Genomic DNA, 11,109 nt, shown 5'->3' on the forward strand with positions numbered 1-11,109 from the left:
TGATCTGACCTTACTAATTAGTCTACAATGTAGAACCTTGTCAAAGCCATTGCTAAAGTCCATATAGACAACATGTACCACTCTGTCCTCATTAGTTTTCTTGTTCACATCCTCAAAAAGACTCCAGTCAAGTTTGTGAGACATTATTTTCCATACGCAAAGCCATATTGATGATCCCTAATCAGTCCTTGTCTCTCCAAACACATGCAAATTCTGTCTCCCAGAATTCCCTCCAACAGCTGTCAGACTCACTGGTCTATGGTTCCCAGGGTTCTCTTTGTGGCCCTTCTTAAATAAAGGCACAACGTTAGCCATCGTCCAGTCTTCTGGCACCTCACCTCTGGCTATAGATGATACAAATATCTCTGCTAGGGACCCCACAATGTCTGAGAATACACTTGATTAGGTCTTGGAGATTTATGTACCTTTATGCTTTAAGACTTCCAGCACCAATTGTTTTGTAATGTGGACTGTTTTCGAGACATCAATATTTATTTCCCTGAGTTCCCTAGCTTCCATTTCTTTTTCCACATTAAATACTGAAATGAAATATTTGATTTAGTATCTCTCCCATCTCCTGCAGTTTCATAAATAGATGACCTCATTGATCTTTAAGGGATTCTATTCTGTCCCTGATCGTTGTAGGTAAGCAATTCTTGTTTGTCTTTAGCCAATGGCAAAAAAGAATTTACTTGCAATAAAGTTTGCAAGTTTCGAGAAGATTTGAGCTAGCTGGCTGAGCTAGAAGGTTCGTTTTCAGATGTTTCGTCATTCTTCTAGATAACATCATCAGTGAGCCTCTGGATGAAGCACTGGTGCTATGGCCTGCTTTTTATTTGTGTTTAGGTTTCCTTGGGTTGGTGATGTCATTTCTTGTTCCTTTTTCTCTGGTGATGGTAAATGGGATCCATAACAATGTGCTTGTTGGTAGAATTCCAGTTGGCATGCCGTACTTCTAGGAATTCTCCAGCGTGTTTCTGTTTGGCTTGTGCTTGGGTGAATGTGTTGTCCCAGTTGAAGTGGTGTCCTTCCTCATCCGTATGTAAAGAATCTAGTGAGAGTGGGTCATGTCTTTTTGTAGCTAGTCAATGTTCATATATTCTGCTGGCTAGTTTTCTGCTTATTTGTCCAATGTAGTGTTTGTACAGTTCTTGCAAGTTATTTTGTAGATTAATTTTGCCTGCTCGACAACTGTAACAAACGCTTCATTGGGCAAAAAGGTAGAAAACTAGCCAGCAGAATACATGAACATCAACTAGCCACAAAAAAGACATGATCCCCTCTCACTAGTACCTTTACATACAGATGAGGAAGGACACCACTTCAACTGGTACAACATATTCACCCTTGGACAAGCCAAACAGTCACGCGTGAGAATTCCTCGAAGCATGGCATTCCAACTGGAACTCTATCAACAAACACATTAACTTGGATTCCATTTACCACTCCCTGAGAAAAGAGCAGGAAATGACATCTGAAAATGAACCTTCTAGCTCAGCAAGCAAACCTACATCCGCAATAAAGTTATTTACTTGTTAAGTACAGAAACCTGGTGAATCCTTTAGCCTGCATTTGTAGTCCGATGAATTGGAGACTTATGGGTGGTTTAGTTTTTTTCATATTTGTAATGACTGGGAATAGTGGTGCTTCATTTCCAGGATATTGCCACAGTGAGTCATCCATTGTTTTGAGAATATGGAAAGGTGGTGTTTATCAACACTGGACTGCCTAATTTGCCTATGCATGCACAAGCCTCAGGAGCCATGTGTACGTGATTGTTTGTCCCTGCATCTGCCAACATGCTTGCACAGAAGCCACCAGATGGCCTTGTGGAGTGAAGCAGTTAATGTTTCAGGTCTAAAGATGAACTCTCGTGTCCACAGACACTTTGATTTGACTGTTTCCAAATTTTTGAGCTATTGAGGTGGTTTGGACTTTATTTTCCTATGGAAAATAGGCCTGTAGTTTTGGAAATTACACTGAATTAGTGCAATCAACAGTAAACATTACACCCAACAATATATATTTAACATAGTAAAGAGACCCAAGGTTCTTCACAGAAGTACAAAGAATGCAGACTCAAAGACAAACAGATGGTTGAACAAATCCTAGCTCAAAGTAGGTTTGCAGCAAAACCTTAAAGGAAATCTTTGAGTAGGCAAAAGGTTCACAAGAGTTTTCAATATGGAATAAAATGACTGAAGGCATGGCCAGCAAGGCTGAAGTCAAAGTTGGTGACAGAAAGACAAGAACTTAGTTTTCAAAACTTGGGGGAGGAGAATGTTTGTAGTTGCTGGTGGATGGGTGTTGTAGAGCTAGAGGAAGTTAGAGGCATGTCAAAGAGATGTATAGCAGAGAAACCGACACTTTGGTGTAACTCATCCTTGCCGACCAGATATCCTAAATTAGTTTAGTTTATTTCATTTGCCAGCATTTGGCCCATATCCCTCTATACCCTTCCTATTCATGTACCCATCCACTTGAGTTTTAAATGTTGTAATGTACTAGCCTCCACCACTACTTCTGGCAGCTCATTCCATGCAGGCTCTGCCCTTTGTGTGAAAAGGTTGCCCCTTAGGCCTCTTTTAAATCTTTCTCCCCTCCCTCTAAACCTATACTATCTAGTTCTAAACTCCCCCACACCAGGGAAAAGACCTTCTCTGTTTATCCTATCCATGCCCCTCCTGATTTTGTAAACATTTATAAGGTCACCCTTCAGCCTCCAAAGCTCCAGGGAAAGCAGCCCACAGCATATTCAGCCTCTTCCCTCATGCTCAAACCGTCCAACCTTGGCAACATCCTTGTGAATCTTTTGTGAATCCTTTCAAGTTTCACAACATCTTTCTGATAGCAAGGAGACCAGAATTGAGTGCAATATTCCAACAGTGGCCTAACCAATGTTCTGTACAGCTGCAACATGACCTTCCAACTCCTATACTCGACGCTCTGACCAGTAACGGAAAGATAACTAAACACCACCTTCACTTTCCTATCGACCTGAGACTCCACTTTTAAGGAGCTATGAACCTGCACTCCAAGGTCTCTTTGTTCAGCAACACTCCCCAGGACCTTACCATTAAGTGTATAAGTCCTGCTCTGATTTGCCTTTCCAAAATGCGGCACTTCACATTTCTCTAAATTAAACTCCATCTGCCACTCCTTGGCTCAATGGCCCATTTGATCAAGATCTTGTACTCTGAGGTAACCTCCTTTGGTGTCCACTACACCTCTAATTTTGGTGTCATCTGCAAATTTACTAACCGTACCTCAGATACAAATCACTTATGTAAATGACAAAGAGTAGTGGACCCAGCCTGATCCTTGTGGTACACCACTGGTCACAGGCCTTTAGTCTGAAAAGCAACCTTCCAACACCATCCTCTCTTCTACCTTCGAGCCAGTTCTGTATCCAAAGGGCTAGTTCTCTCTGTATTCCATGTGATCTAACTTCACTCATCAGTCTACCGTGAGGAAGCTTGTCGAATGTCAAACTGAGGTCCATTATAGATCACGTCCACTGCTCTGCCCTCGTTAATCGCCTTCATTACTTCTTCAAAAAGCTCTATCAAGTTAGTGATACATGATTTCCCACACACAAAGCCATTTTGTCTATCCCTACTCAGTCCTTGTCTATACAAGTGCATGTAAATCTTATCCCTCAGGATTTCCAGCACCATTGTCAGGCTCTCCAGTCTATAGTTCACGAGCTTTTCCTTTACAACCTTTCTTCAATAATGGCATCAAGTTAGCCACCTTCCAGTCTTCCGCTACCTCACCTGTGACTTCCGATGATCCAGATATCTCAGTAAGGGGCTCAGCAATCACTTCCTTAGCTCCCCACTGAGATCTCTGGTACACCTGATCAGGTCCTGGGGATTTATTGACTTCTATGCATTTCAAGACATCCAGCACCACCACGTATATAATATGAATATTTTCAAGATATCACTGTCTATTTCCATGCATTCTGTATCTTCCATGTCCTTCTCTACTGTAAACATTGATACAAAATACACATTTAGTATCTCCCCCATCTTCTGCAGTTCCACACATCGGCTGCCTTGCTGATTTTTGAGGGGTCCTGTTCTCTCCCTAGTTACCCTTTTATCCTTCATGTATTTATAAAATCCCTTTGGATTCAACTTAACCCTGTTTGCCAAAGCTAATTCATATCCCCTTTCTGCTATCCTGATTTGAACATTTAGAAATTTTTGTAGGATTGTTGGAATTTGGAATACTTTGTGAAGTTAAACTTACACAAAGTTTGAGTATCATATTGTATTATGGGAAGGGAGCAGCACATTGGAATAACATTTTGGATTGCTGTAACATGTGATGGACTAACTGGCTGCCTACACTAGTGATTTTTTAAAAAAAGTTTCTGACTATATTGGTCTTATTTCAATTTGTGTGCCACATTACTTGAGAGATTGAGCAAGGCAAAAGTGGAATGTGTGATGGCTAACCCTATAATGAGGTGTACTAGTGGCTTAAAACTATTTTTTATAGTTTATTCTTCAATCCTAATTGATGTATTATTGTTACTGAGCGTTAGTCATGAATTTGACCAGCGTTCTATATTGGAGCAAACTTTTCTTTCTTTGAGCAGCAGTTGTAATACAAATAATTTAAATGTGTATATTATGATTCTAATAAATTGCTTGTTTAGTTTTATTGCAGCTATTCCAAATCATTTTGTACCTTCAGCTAAAAATACTTATGTAACAATGTCGTCTTTGTGAGGAGCAATGCATTGTTCACAATTGTACTGTTACATATTCTGGAGTGTCTTGTGCACTAAATATATTTTCACAGGTTTTCATCTTTCTTTAAGGATTAATTCCTGCCCAAACAATTGCTCAGGCCATGGAAAATGCGTGACTGGAAATAGTGGCAGGGTGTTCTGTGAATGTGATGAATATTGGAAAGGGGAAGCTTGTGACATTCCATATTGTAAGGACAACTGTGGAAGCCCAGATCATGGTTACTGTGACCTAACTGGAGAGAAACTCTGTGTCTGTAATGACAGCTGGCAAGGTAAGTTGGTTGATTTTAACTGCAACTTTAATATGAAATGTATAAATGACTCAAAAGAGCTACTGACCCAGTCAATCAATACCGTTCAGCATCAGGAAAAAATGTTATTTGCAGTGAAACTTGAGCTGCACATGGAATAAGTGAAGCAAATAGTGCAGCTGCTTTTAAGGGAAATTTGATGGAAGGTTGGGGCTGGAAGAATGGAAGAGATAGACATTGAAGAAATAAGGTGAGAGGAGATGTATGAAGCATAAAGATTGGTCTAGAATTATTGAGCTGGTTGTGGTCTCTCTGTAAAAAAAAACTGTCTTCGAGATAATCATGGTTGCTTATGTTACATCATATAACATGACCTTGTTCTGTTTGAAAGCAGAAAGTTCCTGGCTAAGGCAAAAATATGCTATGGATTTACTTTCCCTTTGCTTTTGTGTCACTCAGATGTTCCTCATCAGCATTACTAAAAACGATACAATCAGATTGAGACAGAAATTCAATCTGTTCGGACACGTGCCAGAAATGGTCCGATCTTTCGTCTCTCCTAAACAGTTGATGTTTTCCTTTCACATGTGAATGTAGCTAGATCAATGCAGCAGATGTTGGCTCAGCAACAAGTATGTGCTGTTTTGGGATGCTCAGAGTTGGCAGCTTTGTCCTACCGCTAGGTGTCTTGGGTTTGTTTGAGGCAGGATTGATAGAAACTGTTTAACCTTTGCTCCTGCCTAGCTTGTCCAGGTCTCAACAAGAGTGCACTTGGGCCACAGATTTGATAAACTTGCAGGTTGTCATTGTTTCAAGCTTTTCAGCTTGGACTTAACTGCAGCTTTTTATAATGAGTTGATGTCAGTGTCAAGTGGCATATTGATAGTGATTTGAACAAAGAACTATGAAGCTGTACCAAACATTTCTAGCATCCTTCACTGCTGATAGATGGTGATATGACAATATCTTGAGATCATGAATTTTCTCTTACTGGTGCTGCTTAAACCTAATTCTCTACAGGCTTCACAGTCCTCTTATTTACCACTACTGTTGTTCCTCTGTTTGGAATATTAACCCTGCATCGTCAAAGCACGTTTTGGAACTTGGGCGAGCAAGATGAATGACTTGCTCTTAGTTCTAGTTTATAAGTAGACATCTTGTATTAGTGACCCGAAGGAATGTGATAGCACCAAAGAATATTAGTGTTAGATATGTGTTTGGATGCCACTGTAGATTTATATTTTGATGTCGTCCTGTCATGGTTGACCTTAGCAAACATCTTGTGTAGAGGGATGACGTTGAGCAACAGTTCTCTTCATTTTAAGTAGAGTGTTTTCAAATGATCTAATGTCTTGTTGAGATCAGTATAGCATTGTATCGGCTTCCTTTTGTTGTTGGTGTGATATTATACACTTTAGAACTTTAACTGTTCATGGACTGAAAGTATCAACAAAAAAAAGTTTATACATGGAAAGCAGCAGCAGTAACTGTCTGGAATAACCTGTCAAGACAAGGACAAACTTATACAGGAATTGAAATTCGCCGCATCTGGGGGAAAAAAGGGAGTTGAAACGACATGAACAAAACTGTTTTGACTTCTTCTTAATAACTGAATGAATGTTTTATGTTACAAGGACAACTGATTGGCCTGCAGAGGAATTTAAGCAGTTAATTGTAGGAAACTGTTTTCAAACAGTCAGTTAATTAAATAGAGAAACTACCTCTAATAAGAAGACAAGCTGCAAACTTGCAGGAATTTGGATTAAAGGACTTTTAAAATAATCAATAATATTACACACACAGATTTTTGTCCTTCAGATCCAAGCACTGAATATCAGAACTCCCCCTTCAGCAGAACTTCGGAGAGCAACACAACATAGGGATCAAACATTGGACGCTTCCAGAGACAAAGACTGACTGAATTGTGGTCAAGGTCCACCGTTAATTGCGTAATAGCCAAGTTGGGTTGTGAGGCTTGTAATGAGAGTGGCTTTAGGAGGCGTATGTTGTCTTTTTTAATGAAGAGAGGTTGAGACAGAGGTGCAGTATTTTGTTTTTCCCAAGCCAATAAAGCAAACAGCTTGTGGGAGTCCTTGGAGTTTCTTTCAATGTTGAAAGAATAGAAGCAACATGAATGAGTGGGGTCAAGATCATACAAAACCAGCATTTTAGTTTCAGCTTTCAAAAACTGTTTAGAAGCTGCTGTACATCTCCTTGCCTCAGTATGATACAGGAGTGCTTTCGTTCTCTGTTGCGCACCCTTGCCCTCTCTTCCTTTCTCTCTCTCTTTCTTTCTCTCTCTGTCTCTCTCTTTGTGTCTCTCTCTCTGTCCCTCTGTCCCTTATTCTCTCTTTACCATTACAATTATTATTCCAATTCTTTCTTTTGTTTGTATTTTAACTATAGAGTCACAGAGTTGTACTACATGGAAACAGACCCTTCGGTCTAACTTGTCCATGCCGACCAGATATCCCAACCCAATCTAGTCCCACCTGCCAGCACCCGGCCCATATCCCTCTTAAACCCTTCCTATTCATATACCCATCCAAATGTCTTTTAAATGTTGCAATTGCACCAGCCTCCACCACTTCCTCTGGCAGCTCAATCCATAAACGTACCACCCTCTGTGTGAAAAAGCTGCCCCTTAGGTCTCTTTTATATCTTGCCCCTCTCACTCTAAACCTATGCTCTCTAGTTCTGGACTTCCCGACCCCAATGAAAAGACTTTGTCTATTTATCCTATCCATGTCACTCATAATTTTGTATACCTCTATAAGGTCCCCCCCAGCCTCCAATGCTCCAGGGAAAACAGCCCCAGCCTGTTCAGCCTCTCCCTATAGCTCAAATCCTCCAACCCTGGCAACATCCTTGTAAATCTTTTCTGATCCCTTTCAAGTTTCACAACACCTTTCCGATAGGAAGGAGACCGGAATTGCACTCAATATTCCAACAGTGGCCGAACCAATATCTTGTGCAGCCACACCATGACCTCCCAACTCCTGTGCTCAATACTCTGACCAATAAACGAAAGCATACCAAACATCTCCTTCACTATCCTATCTACCTGCAACTCCACTTTCAAGGAGCTACAAACTTACACTCCAAGGTCTCTTTGTTCAGCAACTCTCCCTAGGACCTTACTGTTAAGTGTATAAGTCCTGCTAAGATTTGCTTTCCCAAAATGCAGCACCTCTCATTTATCTGAATTAAACTCCATCTGCCACTTCTCAGCCCATTGGCCCATCTTGTCAAGATCCTGTTGCAATCTGAGGTAACCCGCTTTGCTGTCCACTACACCACTAATTTTGGTGTCATCTGCAAACTTACTAACTGTACCTCTTATGCTCGCATCCAAATATTTTACATAAATGACAAAAAGTAGAGGACCCAGCACTGGTCCTTGTGACACTCGACTGGTCACAGGCCTCCAGTCTGAAAAACAACACTCCACCACCAGCCTCTGTCATCTACCATTGAGCCAGTTCTGTATCCAAATGGCTAATTCTCCTGTATTCCGTGAGATCTAACCTTGCTAACCAGTCTCCCATGGGGAACATTGTTGAGTGGCTTACTGAAGTCCATATAGATCAGATCTACTGCTCTGCCCTTATCAATCCTCTTTGTTATTTCTTCAAAAAACTCAATCAAGTTTGTGAGACTTGATTTCCCATGCCTAAAGCCATGTTGACTATCCCTAATAAGTCCTTGTCTTTCCAAATATATATATGTCCTGTCCCTCAGGATTCCCTCCAACAACTTGCCCACCACCGACGTCAGGCTCACTGGTCTATAGTTCCCTGGCTTGTCCTTCTCACTCTTCTTAAACAGTGGCACCACGTTAGCCAACTTCCAGTCTTCCGGCACCTCACCTGTGACTATCGATGATACAAATATCTCAGTAAGAGGCCCAGCAATCACTTATCTAGCTTCCCACGGAGTTCTGAAGTACATCTGATCAGGTCCTGGGGATTTATCCATCTTTGTGTTTCAAGACATCCAGCACTTCCTCCTCTGTAATATGGACATTTTTCAAGGTGTCACCATTTATTTCCCTACATTCTATATCTTCCATATCCTTTTCCGTAGTAAATACTGATGCAAAATACTCGTTTATTTACCGCTTGGTAAGGGAGGTAATGGCCTACTTGTACTATCGCTGCATTGTTAATCCAGGGACTCAGTTAATGTTCTGGGGACTCAGATTCAAATCCTGACTTGGTGGATAGATTCAATAAAAATTTGGAATTGAGAGAAGCCATTGTTAATTGTTGGCAAAAAGAAAGTGGGTGGCACGGTGGCTCAGTGGTTAGCACTGTTGCCTCACAGTGCCGGGGACCCGGGTTCAATTCCCGCCTCTGGCAACTGTCTGTGTGGAGTTTGCATGTTCTCCCATGTCTGCGTGGGTTTCTGGGTGCTCCGATTTCCTCCCAGAGTCCAAAGATGTGCAGGTTAGATTAATTGGCCATGCTAAATTGCCTGTAGCATTAGGTGCATTAGTCAGGGGTAAATGTATGGGAATGGGTCTAGGTGGGTTGCTCTTCGGAGGGTCAGTTTCCACACTGTAAGGAATCTATCTATCTATCTAATGTATTTGCAAAAACCCTTTGGATTCTCCTTAATTCTATTTGCCAAAGCTATCTCATGCCCCCTTTTTTTGCCCTCCTGATTTCCCTCTTAAGTATACTCCTACTGCCTTTATACACTTTGTTAAGACGGACCCGCGGGTCCCGTCTTTGCGTGTCCTTTCAGAAGGAGACATTCACACTGGCAGCTATGGTTAGACGCAGACAGCAGTTTATTCACAGAATCTTAACTGGTACAACGAATCTACAAGCATGCATTCGTTGGAGAAGGCGTTCTGTCTTCCCGTTCAAACTTGACACAATTATACTTCGCGCTGCCTGGAGTCCCCGGTCAGTTCGCCTTCCCCATTGGTCCATTCATCTGCGCGCGCTGGGGATCCGTCCTCCTATTGGCCGCATCGAAGTGCCTGTCCAGCTCCTGCTGTGCTTGACAATGGCTCAGCCATCCCCGGGAGTGGTTCCGATCCCGTATTCAATAGTTCATTGTTTCAAGGAATTACTATGCGTCTGACAGGCTAGCCATTTTCAATGGTTTCAGTTTAACTAAATTGTCAATTACACTTATCAACTTTAGACTTAAATAGAGCCATTCACACTCGATAGTTACAGGTTCCGATAGAGCAATTCACACTTGTCTAACAGTTACAGATTCCGATCGGTTTCTTTATTAATCCCGAGTTTCGATGGGGCAATTGATACTGGCTGGTATTTACAGGCTCCAAGATTTAATTAACATTATGCATATCCCTTACAAGCTCCAGCTAGGTAGTCATGCAGTCGCCTGCAGCAGCTCGCTTTGCTGTTGTTAACCATTTCAGGGCTAGAAGTGTCACCCTCCCTAGCCCTACATTAAACACTCCAGTGAAATCTCCCTAACAACTTCTAAGGATTCACTCGATCTATCCTGTCTGTACCTGACATATGCTTCCTTCTTTTTCTTAACCAAACCCTCAATTTCTTTCGTCATCCAGCATTCTCTATACCTACCAGACTTTCCTTTCACACTGACAGGAATATACTTTCTCTGGATTTTCGTTATCTCATTTCTTTAGGCTTCCCGTTTTCTAGCCGTCCCTTTACCTGCAAACATCTGCCCCAATCAGCTTTTGAAAGTTCTTGCCTCATACTGTCAAAATTGGCCTTTCTCCAATTTAGAATTTCAACTTTTAAATCGGGTCTATCCTTTTCCATCACTATTTTAAATCTGATAGAATTATGGTCGCTGGCCCCAAAGTACTCCCTCACTGACACCTCAGTCACCTGCCCTGCCTTATTTCCCAAGAGTAGGTCAAGTTTTGCACTCTCTCTAGTAGGTACATCCACATATTGAATCAGAAAGTTGTCTTGTATGCACTTAAGGGTTTAGATGGAGAGGAATTTCTTAACACTGTGGCAGTCTCAGTCTATGTTTGGAAAGTTAAAATCCCCTACCATAACCACACTATTATTCTTACAGATGGCTGAGATCTCCTTACAAGTTTGTTTCTCAATTTCCCTCTGACTATTAGGG

At 41.4% G+C, this 11,109-nt stretch overlaps 1 protein-coding gene across 3 annotated transcripts in view; it reads left to right on the forward strand.

The window, feature by feature from the left end:
* Nucleotides 1-11,109, forward strand: part of atrnl1b (attractin-like 1b) — a 944,158-nt gene that overhangs the window by 51,730 nt on the left and 881,319 nt on the right. For all 3 annotated transcript variants that reach the window (XR_006314946.1, XM_043712811.1, XM_043712812.1), the window contains exon 5: nucleotides 4,835-5,037. Coding sequence is in view for 2 of the 3 variants with exons in the window: in XM_043712811.1 (XP_043568746.1) it covers nucleotides 4,835-5,037 (203 nt within the window). In the remaining variant the exon portion in view is untranslated. The remainder of the gene's footprint in view (nucleotides 1-4,834; nucleotides 5,038-11,109) is intronic.

This window comes from Chiloscyllium plagiosum, chromosome 22 (genome assembly GCF_004010195.1).
Source record: "Chiloscyllium plagiosum isolate BGI_BamShark_2017 chromosome 22, ASM401019v2, whole genome shotgun sequence".
In the NCBI taxonomy this organism is placed as follows: domain Eukaryota; kingdom Metazoa; phylum Chordata; class Chondrichthyes; order Orectolobiformes; family Hemiscylliidae; genus Chiloscyllium; species Chiloscyllium plagiosum.